Here is a 22,745-nt window from a genome sequence, read left to right as displayed (position 1 = left end):
TAAAAGTACAGTAATTCTTTCACCATTCACTACTTTTGCATTCTTATTACAAGTTGTTTGTGTGTGCAGAATCGTCGCAGAATGTGCATAGAGTGTGTGCAGACTTGGAAAACATATAAAAAATTCTGCCAATTTTTTCTATGAATCTGAAAACTTTGCTTTTGAAAATTAGCGGAGTTTCCCAGTAAGTTACAAGTCCCATTGTTAATGATGACAGACTTAAAAGGAAGTCGAACGCGTAAACTTGAATTTTGTAATGTTTAAGTAAATTTATTCATCTTAAAAGGTTGGTGTGATAAAAACAATTAATAATGCTCGTAAGTGCGAGTCAAACTGCCGGCATCCATGAAATAATGATTATGGTTACGGAAAAAGTTGAACATGATAAGATTGATCGATGATTGATCATACCGGAAACATTCTGCATAAATGTCCCAAGATGGAATAGTTTTACATTCAAGTTTAGCCTTTGGTGGATTCATACACTTATCTTCTAATGCGCATAGAGTATGCCTGAAAATATTAAAAAAATTTAAATAGTTATAAATGGAATAAATAACCATTTGAGAACTTCTAACGTAAATGGAGTTCTTGCCAAATAAACGAACATTGCAGACAATTGAAGTCCCGCTTCATTGGTTTTCAGTTCATTCAGATCATATGTTGGAAAGTAATCAAGAAGCCCTAAATATAAAATTAACTTCTAGCAGATGTGAATAAAAATATACCATAATTCAATACAGCATAGTTACTATGAGTTGAGTTGAGAAACATGAATATTGAAGAGTTCTGGAAAACATATGTTAGCCTTAAAAAAGGGGACCTCTAAACCTTTTTACAATCATCATTATTATAACATTGAGCCATTTCTTCATACATATAACTCAATGGTTTTGGTTGGAGCCATCTATTATGAGCATCGAGCCACCAAACATTTGAATATTCACTTATCACTTCCTGAATGAAGTCTTAAAACAAGAATATTATGTTAAAGTACCGCCAAAATCAATGCTTTAAATCGATATTCCTTCAAATTCCGCACATAATTTGGATATTTTGCATAATTGAACTTTCGAATGATAACATTCTTATCCAATGTTTCAAGTTCATTATCTGATAGATCCAGAGAATACAATAAGACTTTTTGATGTGGGAAGTGTTGGATTAGCAGCTTGTTCTGAAAGTTTAATCTTTTTAATTAAAAGTGGTTCAATAATACATACCATTTGGTTAAAATTTCCAATGTGGTTTGATGAAATGGCAGATACAAATATAACATCTGATTCATTACGTGATGGATTCGACATATCAACCATTTCTTGATCTGGAGCATCAACTAATTCTGTAATTCAAAAAAACTCGAATATAATTTCATTGATTTTCTTACTCATATCCTCTAAAGTGCTCAACCAATCACAATTGAAACGTTTTCCAACCAATGACTCATTTCTAGGATTTCTATAACAAAAGTCATACGACTTGTTTGTCTGATTCGAAACACATTCACATGACGATTCTATTCGAATTGTTCTTGATTTTTTATTGAAGTATGCATTTTCCCGCAAAACATTCGATTTTGAATAATGAGCAGGAACAGGATACTGTAACTATTTCTTGAAGAAATAAATTCAATTCATATTTTACTTCTATGCTTTTGTAGAGCATCCATACAAAAACCAAAAAGTTCACTGCCAAAATCACACGAGTCCAGGAAAATCTCATCACGAACAAAGCGGTCAGATGCTTTGAGAACTGAACTCAATTTTGACTCAAATTTTGTTCAAACACGTCAAGCGAATATTATATTCGTCAGGTCACTTTTTTTTGTTAATTTATGCTTTAAATAATCAAGTTTCTTTTTCGACGTGAGTGTAGAGTTTTGATAAATACCAGAATTTGATGTATGGCTAATACAGATTTAACAAAAAAATGACTTTGAACTGAGATTAATAATCAAAAATTTTCATCAAATGTTCTATTTGTTATTATTTTATTCCGGACTAACACAAGTAAAACACTCCAGAGTGTTGAAAAAATGTAGCTAAGGTTCATTAACTTCACAGGAGAGCTCATCTTGAGCTGAAAAAGCATCAGAAGTTAGTATATAGATTCAGGAACCAAGGCTTTATGCAGGTTAAAGGAGCATTAGTATTTGACGTTGAAGTTGGCTGGACAAATGGCTTGAAAAACAAGGTTATCCGGTGCTAAAGCATGGCCTAAGCTTCTTCTGTACCCTATTTGGCAAGACCTAGGAATAAATAAATATATAGAGAATGTAATATAGTGTTCTGCTTAATAAACGCTCAACCACGAAGGTGGCAGTGTTGCAACTGTACTCGATTACATGTAATTTCCCATCACAATGCATCTTTAAATCTCTGCCTTCTTGAAGAGAAAAGTTCACAAAATATTATTTTAATAACAGATAATGGATTTTATTTCACGGCTGGAATCTGAATCTGGATGAAATCGCATGCGTGTTGGCTCTAATGACATTTCATGCTGAATATTTCATGCTGAGATCTATTTTACAAAATAAACCAATTGGCTTGTAATTTTTTCTGCTGCTCTAACTTGTATAAAACCAGAACATTTATGTTGATAAAAGTAAAAGAACGTGACGTAATCAGATCTGGGGCAAAGATAAGGGCAAATTTTGATATAAATAGAGATAGAAAAGAGTAAATAATCAGTCTTCATCAAATCAACATCTTGGAACAATGAGACGTCAAACTGCTGCCATCTATGCCCTCATTGGTCTTCTCGCCGTATTTGTGCTCCAAGGATCAACTGAAACCACTACTGCATCTCCAGCTGCAGATGATGCTGGTACGGTCGCCCCTAACGTCGGCGCTGCTGGCACAACTGCTACTCCATCAACTGCAAAAGAATCAGCAACTGATCCACCACCGGCTGGAACTCCAGCTCCTGAAAAAGCCGCTGAAGCTGAAGCAGCTGAAGCAACTGTAGCATCATTCACTCCGATCTACTCAACCTTGGCTGCTTTTGCCATTGTGTTGGCTCATGCTCTCTGAAGATCCAATAAAGATGAACCTCCATGAATTATTTGTGGCCCATGAAAAAAAATGAATAATTTTTTATTTGTTTTGTTTTTGTTTGTGTATATATTCAATTTTGCTGCTTATGGTACTGAACCCAAGCACGACTGATCATTGAACAGTTCAGAAAAGTGGTAATTTCTTGCCAGCAGTGAAGATTTAAGAGGTGTTTCATCACACTGTTTGAAGTGTGTCATTTTATATAGATGCGATTTTAAACAGTCGGCAATTTAATGGAAGTTATCCAAGATCACAACTTCTTTAATGATTCAAATCTTGATGTTAAGAGGAAAAATTGAGACGGGCTTGACAAACTTTTGAACTGATACAACTAACTGCTACACTAAACATCGTTTCAGATTTTTTTCGCCGACACAGAAACATGGTACATCGAGAAAAATCGGAGACGATGTGTAGTCGTAAAACTATTAATTAGAAGAGTGTTGATATTTACAACCTATTTACCCATACATTGGCATTTACAACCACTTTCATCGAGAATGTGTAATGTTTGAAAACGAACGACGTCTCGGTAAAAGGACACCTCTGGTCAAAATTGACGTAACTTTAGCACCTGATTAGTTATCGAAGATCATAACTTTTTTGACTGGCTCGAAGTTTTATGTTTACAGTCTTTTTGACTGATATAAGCTTATTGAATATGTAGTTAGACAAGTTTATTCCGAAGAGAAAAATCGCAAAAAAGCTTTTGATGGCCCGCCAGAAACTAAAATAAGGAAGCCATGGAATTTTAGCTATTTGATATATTTAGTGAAATTGGGAAAATGATTCGGGAAATTGAAATCGGGAAAACAGTGGTTTGGGACGAATTTCACATGTTTCATCACAAAAGATCAACAGCCTGCTTCCAGCCAAGATGGATTCCGATGGATTTCGCTGTGTAGGGATTTGCACAAAAAATTATCAAAAATTGGAAGTCCTGAAGATCGCGTTGACAGCTGCATGGGACAATCTAGACGCCAACTACCCCCGTGCCGTCGTCGACTCACACCCGAAGGGACTTCGGCCGTTATTAAATCAAAAGGAGGGATATTTGAAAACTGCTAATGATATGTTTTTGTGATTGCTTAATAAACATTCTGGTAGATTTCCAGAAAAAATCTTTCGATTTGAAGTTTTTACACCGTCCTGAATGCGGTGCTATATTTATTCCCCACCCTGTATTAAAGACCGATACACTTAGTTTTGACCACACCTTTTTCTTCTAACTTATTTGTTTTTTCCAGATAAAAAATTCTTTCATTTAACGAAAAGCTATTATTCAACGAAAAGAGTCTACTCATAAGTAAAAAAGAAACCCATAGGAGCTCGTTTAATTCCGCATTAAATTTTACGAATAGAATGTTTTCGGACAAGTCTTATTGCATCTGTCTGAAAAAATCACATTATTTCAAAAAAATCTGTTATCTCCATACTTTTTCGGGTTTATTTTCGAGAAGGGAGTTTTTGTGTTCCATGCTCGTTTCTCTGAAAAGCCCTCTAAAAATCGCGATTAAAAAAAAATCAATTCTTCCACGCTCTTCGGAGATCGGATAATAAGCACACGCTGAGGTCATGTAGAAGGTTGTTCAATTTTCAAATTTTCTGGGGCCTGAAACTGGCAAAAGAGTAACATATGAAATTTATGTTTAAAACAATTGACGTGAAATGTATAAAATCTATTGGATTTTCAAATTTTAGTCAGATAACGTGAACTTTGTAGGTAATGAAACCACGTCACGTGAACCCCGTTCTGGGCAGTGTGGGCCATGTGGCATTTGATTTGTTGTGTATTCTGTATATAATTTATTTTGAATTCAATATTTGTTTTTGAAATTTTGTTTTCTTGTTGAAGTTTTACACGGTTTCTTTTTCGTTTATCGCTTTGAAAACTTTTGAAAAATTTTCTGCAGCGAAAATATTTGTTTAATAGTGAACTTATTTTATTTTGATCAAATACAATAACTTCGGCATGCACCAATATTTTCGTCGTAGGAAGGATGTAATTTTCATACTTGCTCAAAGTACCGCATAATTAAATTAAAAATATTTCAGATGCAGAGGACATACCAATTCATACTGATAACCATTCTACTGCTATTAGTTTTTGACATATTTCTCAACAAGCCAGAATTGTTTCCAAGTTCCCGAATTTCTCCTTGCTACTCGGAGCCGCCACCTGCAAGCGGAAAACTGAATTCAACCATTGAAAAATCAGAAGATTTGCTAAATGTGCTATCAACAATGGATTTGTCAAACCAAACATATTTTATTGATGGATTCGATCGGTTTGATTGGTATCGATCTCAGTTGTTTAAACAAACAAAAGGCAGATCGGTAAGTTTTCAATTTATATTTTAAACAGTCTCAAATTTTTGAATTATTTCAGAAAAGAGCCAGCAACATCAGTACTCTGTTTGCTTATGAATTTGAACACGAAATCACTGTAACTACGACTTCTTGGAATCGTATGGGGTGAGATTTCAATTTGTGAAGTTTATAAATTTATTTTCATTCGGAAGATTTTAGACACCGCGTCTACTGTCGTTATCTTGATGATAACAATGTCGAAATTGGAATCCCATTCGAAAGTCTCACGTATCCAGAGTATATTGCCAGCTGTAAAAAGAGAGAGGGCACCAGGAAAATCGGTTTAAGCGTCGAAAGGGATGGAGACTTTGTTCCATTACCAATTATTGATAGAATGCTAAAAAGTAAGTTTTATCAACAAGTTGTTGAGATCTGAAAAAAAAGCAAAAACTTTGAAAACTTTAGAACCAAAATACGAACTCTCCATGTGTATTGCATCAATTTACGGCGATGAACCAAAATGGTTGATGTTTATCGAACTGATAGAGCATTATAAGTTACAAGGTGTCCAACACTTTTACCTTCATATTCATCATGCTTCCGAATATGATATGGCAGTGATTAATGATTATGTGAGAACGGGAGAAGTTGAAGTACACTATCTTATCGAAAGAGATATGCGAACTGATGATCATTGGCAAATGGTTAGTATTGCGGTGAGTATTCTTTCTGAAATTATAGAAAGCATACAATTTTTGAAGTAACGCCATATATTAGACTCGTCAAATTGGACCATTTCTTGGTAAAAATTCAGTCTCACGGAAAAAAATATTCCAACTATTTCGCCTTGTTAATATTTTCAAATGTTCTTTCAGGATTGCTTAATATGGTCCCGCGGAGAGACAAAATGGACCATCTTCGCTGACCTAGACGAACGAATCTACATGACAAACTATACGGGAACAATTTTGGATTACGTCCGAGACATCAAAAATGAGAGTATTGCAAGTATTCAATTCAGACAGCAATGGATAATGAAAACTGAACTGACGCCTCCAAAATATGAAGGTGATGGTCAGTTAGACAAATGGATGCCAACTCGTCGATGGCATAATTCGAGTGGAATTGGTTCACCGGGACATACTGCAAAATGTATTGTAGACACATCGAAAGTGTTTATCATGTTTGTTCATTACGTGACACAGTTTTTCCCTGCGACAAATGTTTCGGAATATGTACAAATGCGTGTTGATCCAGAGGAGGGTCTTGTCAGGTAGAGTACAATTTTAACTATTTTTCCCTTTCCTTTCTTTTGTATAAGATGTTTATTAATTTCTTAAAATTTTAATTGTTTTTCAGACATTACCGTGATCTTTCTCTCGGAGATTGGGGACGAATATGGCTGAATACAACTCTGCAATTTGGTGCTCTACGAAACACTGACTATCCAAGTGAATTTCTTGGAAAACTGACGGAAAATGTGAAACGGAGAGCTAAATACGTGTATGACAATTACTATTATTGATGAATACATATAGATAATTTATTGTGCTAGATAAAAAAAATTTTTAGTTGTTCATAATTGATCTCATCACATGTTTGATTTTTCATCACTGTCCGTGTTCAAATATGAAGTTTTACTGGTGTTCTTTTGTATTTCTCTGATTGCGAAAAAAATAATTTCAAATCATCACTTCAATAAAAAATGATTCGAATAAACTATAACATTTTTATTGCAGTTATTGAATTTTTACACAGAATGTCAACGATTAGTATATGTTTTTAAAGTTTAGCTTCTTATGTGGTTTACCGATAATTTTTTTGTAGCTACAGTGACTAGCTCATAAACATTTTCTGATGATGGCAGATTTATCGTTGTTTCATGTGTTATGTATCTTGTTACTCGTGGGTTCAAATTTCAGGTGACACAATTTTTTTGAAAGTTTGAAAGAAATATGCAACGCGATATGTAATTTGACAACTAGCGGGCCTGTGGGCCCGCCAGCCCTTCGGGATTGGGGATAGGGCTAGTTCGCTCTAAGTTGTTGGCAAAGTAGCTGGGGCAGGTTCTCAGCTAAGCAGCTCAGCCAGAATAGCCATAATAAGAAGGAGCCTTATAGTATTCCAAGTTAGTAGGACATTTTGCACTCTGTTCCCAACAGGATACATTTAACAGTTACGGCCGAAAATCGGTGGAAAATGTCTTGAAAAACTTATTCCAGAGAAATATGAACAAAAATTAGTTGAAAAATTAGTAGAAAATTAGACATATAAAAACTAGTTGAAAAAAAGGTTGTCATCATAAAATAAAAGTTTGGAACATCTGCATGTGTCATGTGCCATTGTGTCAAAAATTTTCAAGTATCTCTGTTAGTGGTGTGCATACTTTTTACGAAATGAGTTCAAATGAGTTCAACTCTACACCACGGGAAAATTTTTTGCGAATTTTTTCATCCCCAAAAAAAAGGAAAAAAAAGGGTCCAGAAAAAACAAACAAAAATTTTTGTCGACAACATTTTTGTCATGAATGAGCATTGCGGTGATTCATATAACACATACAATGAAATCCGGAATTGATTACAGAACATTCAGGAATGACGGGAACGTATTGCTCTTTGTCTATTAAAACCGGAAAATTTAAAAATAAAGCAAGTTCTCAGCGGTGCCAGCAAAAAAGTAACCAAGGCCTTTCAGTGTTCAGTGTACCAAGTATCTTTCTGTAATAATTATAAAGTTTATTGTGTTCTTTCTGGCACTTTGAAGTCATCACACTCATCACACAGCGCACATGTGCTTTTCTCTCGAAGTTTTTTGAGTTTTAATGTTTGTTAAATATTTTTCAACAGTTTCATATCAAAAAAAGTAAGACTAGCGGGCCTATGGGCCCGCCAGCCGTTCGGGAATGGGGATAGGGTTAATTCGCTCTAAGTTATTAGCAAGGTAGCTGGCGAAGGTTCTCGGCTTCGCCTTTAACCTGGTATGGGGTTATTCGAGATCTCCTTGAAATTCCTTCGGGGGTGGGGTATATGTTTAGAAAACCTGACTATTCAGGTTCAAGGCTTCGCCTCGAAGCTCTTATTGTGTAAAGTGAAATCTCTTTAAACTTTGTTTCGTTGCTCCAGAACCAACACTGTACGATCATTTTAGGCTGAGTTTTTGTTCAAGAATAATTTGAATGTTTTATCAATAACATATGCGTGCCTTCAATCATCACTGTGAACTACAAAAAACGGTGAAGGAAAAGGAAAACTCATGAATACGGCCTGCTCTGCTTGGAATAGGATCAAAGCCAGCCCACTGTTTTCAAGAGTATTCGGGCCTGCGGCCCTCAAACCTGGTTATTAGGCTTGAGTGAATAACAGCTCTGCTTGGAATACGTTTAAAGCCAGCCCACAGTTTCCAAGAGTATTCGGGCCTGCGGCCCTCAAACCTGGTTATTAGGCTTGAGCAAATAACAGATCAGCTTGGAATAGGATCAAAGCCAGCCCATAGTTTCCAAGAGTATTCGGGCCTGCGGCCCTCGAACCTGGTTGTTAGGTTTGAGTAAATAACAACCGCGTCGCAGGCCTACAGCCTGCTCTGCTTAGAATAGGATTAAAGCCAGCCCACAGTTTTCAAGAGTATTCGTGCCTGCGGCCCTCAAAACCTGGTTATTAGGGTTGAGTGAATAACAGATCTGCTTGAAATAGGATCAAAGCCAGCCCACAGTTTCCAATAATGTTGATAGCAAATCTGCGACTTGCCAGGCTTAGCAGTGGGTAGGGCGTAGATCGTAAGAGAGCGAAATTTCTATTTCAATTTAGTATTTAAACCAAAATCGTATGGTGTTTTCAAATTTTAAAAATATCCAAAAAATAAACATTTCACTTTTTTGGAAAATCGTGAACGCCTGTGGGCCCCCAGCTTTTCGGGAATGGGGATTGTTTTAGAAAACTGAAAATAATAAAAGCTTGCTAAATCAAACTTATCTAAGAGTAATCGCATATCAGGCCTCCGGCCTGGCTTGGTATAATGATTTAAGGTTGACTGCGTCTTCTAAGAGTAAGAGTGCCTGCGGCACTTAATCCAGACAATCTGGGCTTGAAACAGTTGTAATTGCACAGCAGGCCTTCGGCCTGCAATGCCTGAAATAGATGTTCAAAGTGAACTGAATATTCTTAGAGTTAAAGTGTCTTTCTATGTTTTTTTGGGGAAGAAAACATTTTCCAGCCACCCGCACGCATGCAGCCTCTTGTGAGGAGAGGCGGCCTGTGAGGAGTTATGCACTAAGACTTCAATCCGTCATAACTTTGCTCATAGTAGAAATTTGAAAAAAATAAAATAATATTTGAAATTGGCGTAAAAAGTGGAATAATACGGCGGTTATTATTTTAAAAAATAACAAAAATTGAAACATATCACCTTCTGGGAAGGCCTGGAAGCTCAAAACTTCCACAAATGTGCTGAAAGTTGTCAAGACCGACCAAATTTAGTTTTTCTACCTTGCTTCAATGAAAATTATCAAAATTAAAACATAAAATCAAAAGGATAGTTGAAAACTTGTCCAGGAACAGAAGAAAACTGGATTTCCATGTGCAAAAATTAAATACCCTATCTCCGCGAAAAATGATCGGATCGAGCTGTGATTTGAGATTCCACTTTAAATCATTCTATTAATTCTAAATTTAACATAAAAACCGGAACGAACATTTTGGTCATTTAGACTTCGGGTAAAGAAGTTTCTTCGAGTTCCTTGCATGCTTTGAACCAACAGTTGTGAGACTGCAACTCATATCGGCAAAATTTGAGCCAAATTTTGAAAGTAAAATTTATATTTTCAAAACCCCAGTGTGGAATGCGAGAGGTGAAACTAATTTATTGTAATACTTGTACACATTGACTATTAGAACCAATTTTCCTAAAGTTTATTATCGGTTCTCAGTTTGAATCACGTCTCCTCTGGAAATATTGGAACACCACCACTCCCCAAGCCGCAGTAGCTGCCAGAACCATCATTCCAAAGAAAATCATCAGAGTAAGCCTGAAAAACTGATTTTGCAACGCGTCCAACATTCCGCAGACTCACGTGGTAGTGCTAGGCCCGTCACCGTAGCTCGACGCGGCTGGTACTTCTGGGTACTTTTCCAGATTTTTGGAGTAGTCTCTATTAGTGCTGCATGCAGCACTAATAGAGAATATACGGTAAATTAATCTTATGAAGAAAACAATTAAAAACAAATTAAAAAAAATTCCGGTTAAATAGACACGTGATCCGATCTGGGGCAAAGATAAGAGCACATTTTGGTATAAATAGTGATAGAAAAGAGAAAGTAATCAGTCTTCATCATATCAGCATCTTGGAACAATGAGACGTCAAACGGCTGCCATCTTTGTCCTCCTTGGTCTTCTCGCCGTCTTTGTGGTACAAGGATCAACTGACGACACTGATGCATCTGAAGACACTGCTGAATCTCCAGCTCCAGATAATGCTAATACGGTCGCCCCTAACGTCGGCGCTGCTAGCACATCAACTGCAAAAGAATCAGCAACTGATCCACCACCGGCTGGAACTCCAGCTCCTGAAAAAGCCGCTGAAGCTGAAGCAGCTGAAGCAACTGTAGCATCATTCACTCCGATCTACTCAACCTTGGCTGCTTTTGCCATTGTGTTGGCTCATGCTCTCTGAAGATCCAATAAAGATGAACCTCCATGAATTATTTGTGGCCCATGAAAAAAAAAGAATAATTTTTTATTTGTTTTGTTTTTGTTTGTGTATATATTCAATTTTGCTGCTTATGGTACTGAACCCAAGCACGAATGATCATTGAATAGCTCAGAAAAATGTTAATTTCTTGCCATGATTCAAATCTTAATGTTAAGAGGAAGAACTGAGAAGGGCTTGGCAAACTTTTCAACTGGTACACTAAACACCGTTTCAGATTTTTTTTGCCGACACAGAAACATGGTACATCGAGAAAAATAGGAGACGATGTGTAGTCGTAAAACTATTAATTAGAAGAGTTTTGATATTTACAACCTATTTACCCATACATTGGCATTCACAACCACTTTCATCGAGAATGTGTAATCTGGTCAAAGGTGAAGTTTCACGTATAAAAATCAGATTTTTGTAAATAAGATTGTTTGTGTTTAACGTGTTAATAAACTTCGATGACAGTTGAGCACAACTTGAGCAACTTGAGCAAAACTTGAGCACAAGAAAACTTTCTCAACTTTATGAATATTTAATTTGGAGCGATACAGTGTAAATATTAAGAGGACAAGGGAGGCATCCCTCATAACAACTCCAGTTCCACAATTGAAACTGAATAACTAACTTAGTAACTGAATTTCAAAACTTCTATTAAATCAATTTATTCCAAGTTAATACGAGTTGGGCACTTCAAGGAACAATATCTTCTTTGGAGCAGCAGCAGACCACGGCGTAGGAAACAACAGGATCCTGAGTTCTTAGCTAGTGACTTCAGAAGTCAATGGATCTGGAGCTGAAGCATCATGACCTGGAGTTGCCTAAGGAGCAAGTATCTGAAGCATCAGTAGCTGATGTTAAAGCTGTCAGAGCAATTGGCTTGATAAACGAGAGCATCTGAATCATTCTGTAGAAGGTTCTGAAGAGCGGACACTGGAGCAACAAACGCTGTGTTTGTTGGTGCAAATGAGTTGACTTCCGATCGACTCGACTTGTTGATGGGCTGTCGTTTGGTTGATCCAGAGGAGGCGACAGCCGAAGATTCTCTGCTCGAAACAAGAACTGAATTTATGTAATTAGCTTTTTCTAAATAAATAAAACAAGTGACAGATTCGACCTTGACCTCGACCTCGACCTCGACCTTGACTTTGATCTTGACGTAGAGACAAAAAAAGAAACACAAACAGCTCGAATTTCAAAACTCAATCATTTCACAATTAATCGACAATTAATCAGTCTACTCGCATTTAACTAACCCTTCTATCGTATGTTTTCTCTAATTTTTTACACAAAGCTTAATTTTCCTTTTTGCAGATGCCATTCTATACAAAAGCAACAATTTCAAGCAACGGAATGGACGTATTGCCGCTCAAAAAAGATTAGAACGTTTGGAGGCAGAACGCAATGGAGCAGCACCAAGGTTCACAGACGATCAACCTGAACCGGAAGCACTGAGGCAAACCAGCCCAGTTCCTATGAGGGCTCGTCGTGCGAAGCATCAGATTCTCCAGCTCTCCAACACCACTCCATCTCCAATTATCGAGGACAAGAGGCGCTCAACTAGTGAGCCGACGAGAAGGCAGGCGCCGAGTGATTCTAAAGGGACCAACCAACGTCATCACCGGACACCGCCTGCCTCCAGCTCACCACAAGTTGTGACATTTGGAGAGTGTACCGTCAATGGAGTGATGATAAAGCACCACAAGGACAAAAATGGAACCGTTGTAAGCAGAGAAGCTTCGCTTCTAACGATCGAGTGCGATATTTCGCCGGCTACAATGGACGAGTTGGTGCAAATTGCAAATCAATCACAAGAGATGGCAATGTCTATAACTCATGGGTATGCTGCAGCACAGCACTACATTCGCCGTCTTGGTGATCCAATCGTTCCACGATTTACATCGATTCGATATGTGACCTCATCTCGTCTGCGAGGACCTAGCGGTGTTTTGGCCACTGCACTCTCTGTGATTTTCGCTGTGAAAGGATGGTCTATGCCGCACGACATTCTTGTGACAGGGTCACTTGGAACAGGAGGCAAAGTGGAAATGGTACGTTTTTGATTTTCATGAAAACACCAACCATTATGTTGTATTCAAAATTCTTTCCAAAATTGATAACGTTTTTCCAAACGTTTCAAAATCTAGTACAATATAAGTCTATTTTCAGGTCGGATCTATCAAAGAAAAGGTGAAATTGGCACGGAACATGAACATGACGGCAATAGTTCCACTTGGCAACCTTGATGAAGTTCCAAAGATGTTGAAGGATGAAGTCATAACGGTCTCCAGTTTGAAAGAAGCAGTCGAAATAATTCGCATGCGTATTGGCTCTAATGATATTTCATGCTGAATATTTCATGCTGAGATCTATTTTACAAAATAAACCAATTGGCTTGTAATTTTTTCTGCTGCTCTAACTTGTATAAAACCAGAACATTTATGTTGATAAAAGTAAAAGAACGTGATAAAGTTATGGGACGCGCAAACGCATTGGATTATAATAAAAATCAAGCATTTACTTTATTTTCAAAAACAATTTAATAATACATAAGAAAAATCAATAAATGACTCTCAGGCCAATAAAAAAATACAAACATTAAATATTAACGCACTGGAAACCCATTAATATAATCTACTTCGTTATCGCTTTTAACAGTGAAATCCTGAGATCCTCCAAAAACAATATCCGACCAAGTTTGTAATATTGAAGCGCAGTACCTATAAAAGTTATTATACACTTTTGAGCTCAATTCCCAAAACTCTACCTTTTCCTTGCTTCACCCGGTTTCATAAATTGACTAATTTTAACAGGATGCATTGCAACCATATCCTTGTGGTAAACTGTATCCCATTTTGCACGATTTCCCCATAGATAACAAGTTTTTGCATAGAGTGATCTAAATTTCAAGTTGAAAAATCAATACAAATCGGAAAAACAAACGTTGAATGGTTAACAGATCTCAAAAACCGATTAACAGCAATTTCCAAGAATAACTGATTGTCATAGAATAATCGCATGAGATGAGCGTAATATTCACTTTCAGATGTTGGTATATAGTAGCTGAAAAAACGGAAAATTTGTAAAATGATATGAAAGACTCACAAATCAGAAATACTCTTGCCAATTGGACTTTTCATCTGTTCTTCTGCGTTATCTGTTTCGTTGTAGTATCCATATTTTTGCAATCCTTTGTCAAATCTGTCCCAGGCAGCTAGAAGCTTCTTGTCAGTTGTGCTCTTGATTGCTTTCAAAATAGTCACGACTCGTTGTCCACCTCAAATATGGAATATAACATAAGGACTTTAAAAAACAGAAAGTCACCATGATCTCGAAAATGCCATTCATTCTCAGTATTGTAAGAACCATGCAAATGAAAAACTCTTGAATAATCAATTCTTTGCCAGATATTGAAGATCGCGTCATCAGCCATGAGGAAATATCCTTCCACATTGCTCAATCCCATTTCCTTCACCACAGTGAGACAATGATATCCAAAATACCCTTGGTGAATTTCAGCCTCATTCAGATGAACGTAATTGATTGGATACAAAGTTGTGGTGAAGTTATCAATTTCTGTAAAGTTTTCCGGATACCAGGAACCACAGAAAATTGTCGTTGCAAAATATGGTTGGTAGAGTCTTTGAAGCAATCCCATTCCATATTTCCATGGATAGTTGTTGACGACAATCAGAACCTGGAAAATAAACAGAAACTTGAAACTACTAAAGGCAACTTACACTATTCAAATCCTTTTTGAAAACATACGAATTATCATGCTCTCTGGCAAGTTGCTCAGGAGATGAGAAAATGCCTGTTAAATCTGAAAAGGAACCTCAAATTAGTGATTAAGTCATCATGTTATGCCATACTAGAATATCCTGTTTCGTTACACCATTGAGCAATATCTCCGAAATAATTAATTTTCTGAGCAGCTCGTTGCACATTCTGACATAAAAATTATTACAGACATTGTTTTAGGTTCAATTCCTCACCTCATCTTTTTCCGTTTTTCTTGGATCCTTTAATTCAAAACTTAATTGCATACGTCTGCAGTTTACATCTCTTGAAATTTCGTTTGTTGAAGGGAAGTAAGGCTCCTTAAAGTTGTCTCCGACTAAACTGGGGAATTCAAATCTAAAAATATTAAGTTTAAGAGCTTCATCAACAAAATTAGTATTTACCTCATATCCTTCAAATCGGCCAGAAAAAGTTCCGTCAAAACTGCATCTTGTTCACCCCAGAGTTTTACCTTTACGAGATCATTTACCAACTGTTTAATGCAATTTTCTATCTGCTTAGAGTTTTCAGGAGAACATTTCCAGTTGTGTAGATAGTCAATCATCCTTCCAGAATCTTCATAAACTTGCTTCTCGTCCTTGAAATCTTTCAAATAGTTATGAGCATTTCTGAACTGAACAGCGTTAGTTGGAACAAATGAAACAGTCAATCCGGATAAGTGAAGAATTTTCTGAGAAATAAAAGACCTCCAAATATCAGTTGTTCTGGAAAACTTAATGTTGAATTTTTATATTTAAAACTCAAATTTCTAAACCTGAATGAAACAGTAGTGGGTAGAAATAAAGTGTGAAACGCTGATTTGTGGAATAGAGTATTCTGAGAGTTCCATGGAGAATATGAGCCAACTGATAAAGTTATGGGAGGCGCAAACTTATTGAACTGCAAGTTTAAGCCATTTTTAGAGTCGGCATGAAGCAATCTGAAAATTTTACTATTTTTCAATGAAAATGAATTGTTTCAAAACCTATAAATGGCGTCGACGTCCGGATCGTGATGTACCAAACCTTGTTGAACGGCGGCTCTCTTCATTTCATAACACAAAACTTGAGAATCATTTCTGTTCTTATGTTTCTAAACACAAAATTTGCAGACAATGGTGAACTACTTTTTATTTTATTATTTCTCACCTCAATATGTTCCAATGGGAATCCTCTTGGCCACATTTGATCCACTCCATAAAACTCATATGGATTGAAAAGCCGTTGTCTAGAAATTCACTGATTCGAAGTTAATCTTATTGTTTTAGTTCACTCACGATATCTCTTGACTACTCATTAAATTAGGTTGATACCGAACTCCAGATACACTCTCTTCAAAATTAAACTGTTTCAGTCCTTGACCTAAAATATAATCGTTTTTATTATAAAAGTTGTTCGAATGTGAATGAATCTGGTGATTTGTCGGTTACCAAACAACTTACCAAAAGGCTTGTTGTCATCGTCAGTGTCATATATCCATTCAGCTCCGTGAGAAATAGCATACAAATATCCAATGTTTTTCCGGGTGTATGATTTGTAAGGAAGCAATGAAGACATGGAAAATGCTGAAATAATGAAGTTTGGAACAAAGCAAAGCTATGAAACTTACGCAATTTCTTTTGATATTCAACTGACAAAAAGTGCACATTTTTCAGCTTCCAGTCCAGTGGCGTTTTTGTATCCGCAACGACAACCAAATTCCAGTCTGGAAATGAGGCAAGTCTCTGAAAATATTGAATTGTTACAGACTAAGCGATCTTCTTCTCGCCTTAACATCTTCGGTTGGAGCACTGACACTTGTGACAACGATCCATTTATTTCCAGTCTTTATTTCAACAACCTCTGATATTGGCTCATCGATTTTTGCTTTGAGATCTATTTTTGTGAATCTAATGAACATAAAATAACATAACGTTACGGATAAAATAAACAACAGTGCCCTTACACACCATTGCATCTGAAATGTTATTTAATGAAATTTTACTACGAGTATGACTTGAATACGAATGATTACCTTATGATGCTTCGCAGTCCTCGGAAGATTCAGAATCATAGAAAACACAGAAGTACACACTTGCAAGGAGGACTAAACTAAAACATTCAAGTCTAAAGCGATGTGGTCCACGTTTTCAGTAAGGAGGTAGGTGGCATTGCGAGGTCACGGCGACTTTTCCGTTAATAGAAAATGCCAATTTTTTGGATAAATACGTTTAAAAAAAGTAATTTTTAATTACTATTCAAATCTTCCCAATGGAAAATGTTAGCACAGAAAATGTCAGACCTCGAAATATAACTTTCAAACTTAAGTGTACATTAAGGTTTACAGATCGTGTCCGAAATAAAAATAGGCTGGATAACAGATACGTTTTGTCGTGATGGTGATCCCACAGGGCTACAATTTAAGCCACGTCCTAGCCTGGGACTGTGGCCGATAATTTAGTCGTGGATTGCTCCACTTCCCAATAGAGGCTGGGTGAACCTATGGGGGGATGCCTGAACTCGTTGCTTGGAATCGGCTCTTATAAAGTGAGGCGCGAGAGGACTCTAGCACAATCTGTTGTATATATGTTATGATATTACAAACAATAAATACAAGAAGATTTTTTAAAAATTTATAATTTTAAAAAGCAACAAAACAACACGTTAGATCTTTCTCAAAACTAGAGTGTTCTGAGATGTTCCAAACAGGGGTGCGGAATTAAGCCGTTCTGATGTAAGATTATTTGGTTGTTCGGAGTCTCCAGAGAATGTATCAATCCACTCGAATCCATACATCATCATCGCAAGACGAATTGAGCCGTAGATTCTATGAGCATTGAATTGAATAGCATCAGTGCCCAGTGGGAATCCGATGAACAGTAGACCTCCTGGCTTGATTTTTGGCTTGGCATTTGATTTTCAGCATCTCCCTAATATCACCGATTGGATCCAATGGCTCACCGTATCTTCCTAATCCAGAATGCTCGAGAGATGAGAATGAAGCGGCAAAGTCAAACTTTCCGGCGTATCTAAAAAAAATATATTAATTGTTGCAGCGAAAATTGACTCAACTGATGCCAGTTTGTAACAAAATCGATGGGAAGAATTGCAGACATCCGGTTTTTGAACTCTTCTTGAATGGTTAGATTGTTATATTCAACTGTCAGGACCTTTGATGCCCCACTCCGAAGAGCAGAAACTTCCACCCAAGGCTGCATACTTCCAACCACAACACCGCTCATTCCATCGTCTATGAGCTTGCATGGCGTCAAACATTGACACTCCATCACTATATGCTAGACCTCCAAGTTGCTGTCTTGACATCTTGATTAACTCAGAAATTTTGTCCCACTTTCTCCGTTTTCATTTAATTTTAAGTCACGTTGCCACATCATCAGGGATGTCTATATAAGGGGAAGAAATGGATGAAATTGATTAATTGCTCAAAATGAGAGCTATTTTCTCACAATTTCTTCAACAATTGCTTTTTCGTGTTTCGTGATAGAGTGCCTAATTATTTGGACAAAAAAGATGATACCGTTTTGAATAACCGTATGCCGCTGGTTTTATTTCACCTATCATATCAACTGCTTTTTTGTTTGCGAGTAAAAAGGTTAGTTCATAATATTCAGATTTACAATCTTTTCTGTCGTTCACTAGCAGTGTTTTATCTTCAAGTAACGTGTCTATCTGTTTTCCTCCTCACTGTTTTTGCTAAATAGAAGTTGTAGTGAGTTAAAACCTGAAACCTAAAAGGAAAACTACTTTGACAACTACATTGCTTACTATTCATAATATTTTTGTTTTTTTTTTCACAATAAATGTTGTAACCTTTCATACTGTTTCCATTGTTTAAACGCATCTGCAAGAATTTGATGTTCGAACTCTAAAATGTTTTTTGATAAAGACAATTTTGTCTTATATGATTGCTGTTGTCCGAAAATATTTCCAATTACAAATCATTAGAAAAATGGTGTTTTTCACGAAAAATTGTCAGAATTCTTGATTGCAATGAGCTGAAGTAGATTGAGAATCAGACGATCAACCAAGTTTGCTTATAATTAGTGTCGATTCTTTTCATTGTTTGACTCTGGAAAATCCTCACATTGAAGTTTTCGAGCGAAGAAAATTGAGAACGTGGCAAAAAGTGGCAAGACGAATAATATATTCTGCCAATTTATCCGTGAACCTGCATTTCGCAGACTTTCATTCCACGTTTTTGAATTTTTTCAAGTTGGAATTCGTCGTTTTTCAGTCAGTCCAGTCAGTCAGAAGACTTATTCCTCAGCTCAAAACATGTCGAACGTACGAATATCGCTTGCTGTGATAACTTCAATTGTTAACTTGTTTGGAACCGCTCTTCTTTTTGCTAATTCAGTAAGTTATCAGTACTCTCCGCTTCAAATTGAAACAAGTTTAGATCAAAATATCTGATCGCTTGGAATCAAGAAACGTCGGGAGAACAAACGAAACCATTATGCAACCAATAAGTAATCAATCTCTGAACATTGCAATTGTGGTGGTTGTCACAGATCTAAGTTTAGAGGAGAAGTATCATACTGCACTGGGTATGCCCACTTCAAAACTATCTGATTAAAAATTTAATTACAAAAACAATGAGATGTTATGCTAAAATTCACAGTTATCAGCTACTTTTTGTTGCGGATGTAGACTACGATTGTCATCATAAAGATGTAAGTTTTTGAGCTGAACTGTTGATATCTATTAATAAATTTTCAGAAATTCTTCCGTCGACATTGTGTGGTTGCAAAGATTCTTCCTCGTTTTGATGCAGTCTTATTTTTGGACGCTGATACTGGAGTCGTTAATCCCAGCCGGAAAATTGAAGAGTTTCTGAAACCAGGAATAGATATTACATTTGTCAATAGATTTTGCAATTGGGAAATTGCGTCTGGCTTTTACCTCGCAAGGAATACACCATTTGCAATTAATTTATTAAACAGTAAGGCAATTAATATGAATTTAAATATGAAGTCTTAATTGCAGATTTTGCTGACTATGAGTCTAAGCTTCCAAACAGTTTTCACGGAACAGACAATGGAGCAATTCATGTGAGTTACAGCTGTTTAATCTACAGTTAAGCTCCATTTTCAGATATTCTTGGCTGAAAAAATATTTCCACAAGCTTCCATAGAAATCGGGATTTGTAGAAGAGCGTACGAAAAATCAACAAGTGTCGAAGATCTCATTTTGTATGAAGCATGTATCAAGGCATTGTTTGGAGTTGTAACAGATTTTGGAAAAATTCAAATTTTAAGAAAAGTGAGCAAAGCGTAACTATATTTTTAAAAAACTATCAATTAAAGGGAACCGGTTGGGCAAGAGATGGATGGTTGACGTCAATGGTCTGGCACCCGGAGACGGATTTTATGCTTCATGGATGGAAAACCAATGCGTTGATACCAACGCCAACTGATCCATTAGTGTAAGATAGCACTGTTACGGCGTTTTCTCAACTGTGACGTTTCAGAGCAATTGAAATGAGTATGAGCCAATGGTTCAACCCTTTGAATGGATCAATTGATTTATCAAAATGCAATTCTCACAATTCAACTTGGAATTACGACGCACGTCTTCTTGGGAATAACGAAGAAATTCAGAAAAGTCTTCACAGAATTCAGAAGGAGAATTCAATACTTCAAGTGAAAGCATACTCCGATTTTTCTAAATTCATCTCACTGTAACAGTGTTTTATTGCTTTTTTGATCACTTCCATAAAGTTTTTACTGATTCTAAGTTTTGGTTTCGAGAGATTCAGTCTAGCGTCTATTTTTACCGACTGCCCTAAATTTGATGATAAGTTTGATGATATTGGCTTTCTTGTTGCGTAATTTCCCCAAGTTTTTCCAGTTCTGTTGTCAAATGCATCTTTGGGTAGGAAGGTAGTCCGGTGACTTTGGATTCCCACATTTAAAAATAATCTGGAATGAGGCCTGCATTTCATTTTAAAGCTCGAGGGTCTCATCAATCAAGTTTCTATTATTTTTCTATTACGTGACAAAGTTCCTAGAAAAATTGACACTAAAAATTGACACAAAAAATTGACACAAAAAAATTTAGTCCTCTCTTTTACTCTGCTTGTCGTCGTTTTTTGACAGGGTTGATCACTTATGTGAATTATGTATGTTTGTACTATTATTGATGTTTCATATATCATTTGCGTTTTTCAGATTCTGTCTCTATCTTTGAAAAAGCAACGTCGGTCATTCGGAACTATAGAAAAATACCCAATAATCATATTTCAATTTCTGGATTCAAACCTCAATAAATGTAAAAATGTTGCCTTAAATAAATTGTTTTGACTTGCATCAAGATTCTGAAGTTATTCGAAATGATAGACTGAAATGTGACCAATAACTTAAATAGCAAATTGAGATTGTTCATTAGTAATTTTGCTATATAGCAAAAATGATGGTAATGTTCGTAACATCACATATCGGCATATTCCAATGGAGTTGATGGGTTCTTAATTAATGTGCTCGTTCTAAAAAATTTCGCATATCAACTCTATCCCCATAGCATATCTTATTTTATCTATTTGACCATTGACTGTTGCCGGTCAAGTTTTGGTCTCTTTAAATTGATTTATTAAGGTGAATGAACAAAATATAAACACAAATATCAGTTTTTATTTTTTATTTCTAATCAATTCGTCTCAACTCTAATACACAAGTTCATTAATGATTTCACTGTGAGGGATTTATTACTTTTTTCAATTTGCACAGATTAGGGGAAAATATGCATATTTGACTTATGACTATCTGGTGACATTTGCACTTTTCGCAGATTTATACAGAAAGTCTATTTAATCAGATCAATAACCAATACGTACGTCTAAACTTTCATGAGAATATCCGATTAGAGCTATCGAAAATTCTGGATAATTTAATTTTCTTCACAAAATTAAAGAGAGTCAGCTGGAATCCAGATGTAATTTTTTTTTGATAAGTTATATTGTCAAGTGAGGTTATCAATAAATTTTTTATTCTAAGAACATGAATAACAGGACATTGCGTTCTAATCGACAGGGCAGCAGTTCATCTGAACATTGTTTAATCCAGTATCATCTCCTTCTTCCTGGTCTTTCTCGATTTGAGTTCGGATTCCGCAAACGGCAAAGTTTGACGGGCAGAATTGGTCAGCTGTCCACTTTCCACTTTTAATGTTGACTTCTCCTGTCAAGTATACATTGTTTCCCAAATTTGACAAATAACAAACCTTCCAGAGTGACAATGTGGCCACGGTGGTTTGGAGTTCCGCAGAACACAGCAATATTGAGTGCACCAGCGTCATCAACCGCATTACTCTGCCGCTCAGACTTCAAACGGAATCCAACAATCACAAGATTGTTTGGACAGTATTGGAAATCATACCATTTACCAAAAGGTCCCTCCCTCATCGCTCAGAATTGTGTAATTCCTATCACGAATTGCGGAGTCTGTCATTTTTAAATCATTAATTTAAAAAAAACTGATACATACTTTTGGACAAGGTTTGGCAAAAGAAAAAAAGAGAGAGAAAAAAAAAGAGAAAGAGGGGAGAAAGAACTGAAGCAATGACTGTCTTTTCTTAATTTTTGCCTCCTTATATAGCAAATTAAAGTGAACAAAAAAATACATAAAGTTCAAGTTCATTAAATTAATTTATATTTTAATATACATTTATTTTATTAAACAATGTTTGGAAAACGTAGGCGTAGGCATATGGACAGGCATGCAGATTGAGAGCAGGAAGCAGAGAGTAAACAAGTAGGCAGGCACGGTTTAAGTAGGCAGAGAGGCAAGAAGCTTGCATAAAACTATGGTGGTTATTTTTGAAAACATCAAGCTCCAGGGCTGGTGCAAACGAGTAATCATTTAGGAAATTATTAGGTTGAGCAAAAAGTCGTTGCAATATTTGTATGTTTCT

At 36.3% G+C, this 22,745-nt stretch overlaps 8 protein-coding genes and 2 pseudogenes across 12 annotated transcripts; 6 read left to right on the top strand and 4 right to left on the bottom strand.

Moving 5' to 3' along the window:
- Nucleotides 1–305: 305 nt before the first annotated feature.
- F46F5.10 (Nucleotid_trans domain-containing protein) lies at nt 306–1,722 on the bottom strand (the record flags this gene model as incomplete). Its single annotated transcript, NM_061422.1, has 8 exons — nt 306–513; nt 561–684; nt 729–789; nt 832–957; nt 998–1,177; nt 1,224–1,342; nt 1,388–1,601; nt 1,645–1,722. The coding sequence occupies 8 exons, from the start codon at nt 1,720–1,722 to the stop codon at nt 306–308; spliced, it is 1,110 nt and encodes a 369-aa protein (NP_493823.1).
- A 998-nt stretch (nt 1,723–2,720) lies between these two features.
- Nucleotides 2,721–3,035, top strand: msrp-4 (MS Related Protein; the record flags this gene model as incomplete). The annotated part of the gene is made up of 1 exon (NM_061421.3): nt 2,721–3,035. The coding sequence occupies one exon, from the start codon at nt 2,721–2,723 to the stop codon at nt 3,033–3,035; it is 315 nt and encodes a 104-aa protein (NP_493822.1).
- Nucleotides 3,036–3,936: 901 nt separating this feature from the next.
- On the top strand, nt 3,937–4,143 carry F46F5.8 (Transposase; the record flags this gene model as incomplete). The annotated part of the gene is made up of 1 exon (NM_061420.1): nt 3,937–4,143. The coding sequence occupies one exon, from the start codon at nt 3,937–3,939 to the stop codon at nt 4,141–4,143; it is 207 nt and encodes a 68-aa protein (NP_493821.1).
- A 788-nt stretch (nt 4,144–4,931) lies between these two features.
- Nucleotides 4,932–7,085, top strand: gtnt-29 (Glycosyltransferase family 92 protein; the record flags this gene model as incomplete). 3 transcript variants are annotated; one of them, NM_061419.2, is made up of 7 exons in its annotated part: nt 4,932–5,061; nt 5,115–5,396; nt 5,449–5,534; nt 5,589–5,773; nt 5,835–6,085; nt 6,245–6,642; nt 6,729–7,011. In NM_061419.2, the coding sequence occupies 7 exons, from the start codon at nt 5,032–5,034 to the stop codon at nt 6,892–6,894; spliced, it is 1,398 nt and encodes a 465-aa protein (NP_493820.1). The 3 variants fall into 3 exon arrangements, with proteins under 3 accessions (NP_493820.1, NP_001305222.1, NP_001305223.1); NM_001318293.4 differs by lacking the exon at nt 4,932–5,061 and having other exon boundaries at nt 6,729–7,085; NM_001318294.3 differs by lacking the exons at nt 4,932–5,061; nt 5,115–5,396; nt 5,449–5,534; nt 5,589–5,773; nt 5,835–6,085 and having other exon boundaries at nt 6,314–6,642; nt 6,729–6,894.
- Nucleotides 7,086–10,713: 3,628 nt separating this feature from the next.
- On the top strand, nt 10,714–11,034 carry msrp-3 (Anther-specific protein BCP1-like; the record flags this gene model as incomplete). The annotated part of the gene is made up of 1 exon (NM_061418.5): nt 10,714–11,034. The coding sequence occupies one exon, from the start codon at nt 10,714–10,716 to the stop codon at nt 11,032–11,034; it is 321 nt and encodes a 106-aa protein (NP_493819.1).
- A 1,499-nt stretch (nt 11,035–12,533) lies between these two features.
- F46F5.5 (Lon proteolytic domain-containing protein) lies at nt 12,534–13,459 on the top strand (the record flags this gene model as incomplete). The annotated part of the gene is made up of 2 exons (NM_001377690.1): nt 12,534–13,109; nt 13,228–13,459. The coding sequence occupies 2 exons, from the start codon at nt 12,534–12,536 to the stop codon at nt 13,408–13,410; spliced, it is 759 nt and encodes a 252-aa protein (NP_001364765.1). The 3' UTR covers nt 13,411–13,459.
- A 106-nt stretch (nt 13,460–13,565) lies between these two features.
- Nucleotides 13,566–16,794, bottom strand: F46F5.11 (Exostosin domain-containing protein; the record flags this gene model as incomplete). Its single annotated transcript, NM_061416.3, has 16 exons — nt 13,566–13,778; nt 13,826–13,957; nt 14,002–14,121; nt 14,164–14,335; nt 14,383–14,755; nt 14,799–14,881; nt 14,931–15,006; nt 15,054–15,195; nt 15,243–15,563; nt 15,614–15,778; nt 15,824–15,930; nt 15,987–16,065; nt 16,115–16,199; nt 16,280–16,402; nt 16,447–16,561; nt 16,606–16,794. The coding sequence occupies 16 exons, from the start codon at nt 16,792–16,794 to the stop codon at nt 13,664–13,666; spliced, it is 2,397 nt and encodes a 798-aa protein (NP_493817.2). The 3' UTR covers nt 13,566–13,663.
- A 686-nt stretch (nt 16,795–17,480) lies between these two features.
- Nucleotides 17,481–18,179, bottom strand: F46F5.12 (annotated as a pseudogene). Its single transcript is given in 4 exon segments — nt 17,481–17,704; nt 17,757–17,845; nt 17,884–18,064; nt 18,066–18,179. Coding segments are annotated over 4 exon segments (608 nt in total).
- A 933-nt stretch (nt 18,180–19,112) lies between these two features.
- Nucleotides 19,113–20,523, top strand: F46F5.4 (annotated as a pseudogene). Its single transcript has 7 exons — nt 19,113–19,193; nt 19,237–19,510; nt 19,557–19,779; nt 19,824–19,888; nt 19,932–20,099; nt 20,144–20,262; nt 20,308–20,523. Coding segments are annotated over exons 1-7 (1,146 nt in total).
- A 1,331-nt stretch (nt 20,524–21,854) lies between these two features.
- F46F5.13 (Vitelline membrane outer layer protein 1 homolog) lies at nt 21,855–22,242 on the bottom strand (the record flags this gene model as incomplete). Its single annotated transcript, NM_061413.4, has 2 exons — nt 22,056–22,242; nt 21,855–22,012 (listed from the first exon to the last, which is right to left on the bottom strand). The coding sequence occupies exons 1-2, from the start codon at nt 22,234–22,236 to the stop codon at nt 21,855–21,857; spliced, it is 339 nt and encodes a 112-aa protein (NP_493814.2). The 5' UTR covers nt 22,237–22,242.
- Nucleotides 22,243–22,745: the final 503 nt, after the last annotated feature.

The sequence above is a fragment of the Caenorhabditis elegans genome, chromosome II (assembly GCF_000002985.6).
Source record: "Caenorhabditis elegans chromosome II".
Taxonomy (NCBI): Eukaryota; Metazoa; Nematoda; class Chromadorea; order Rhabditida; family Rhabditidae; genus Caenorhabditis; species Caenorhabditis elegans.
This window is presented reverse-complemented; position numbering and strand designations above follow the sequence as displayed.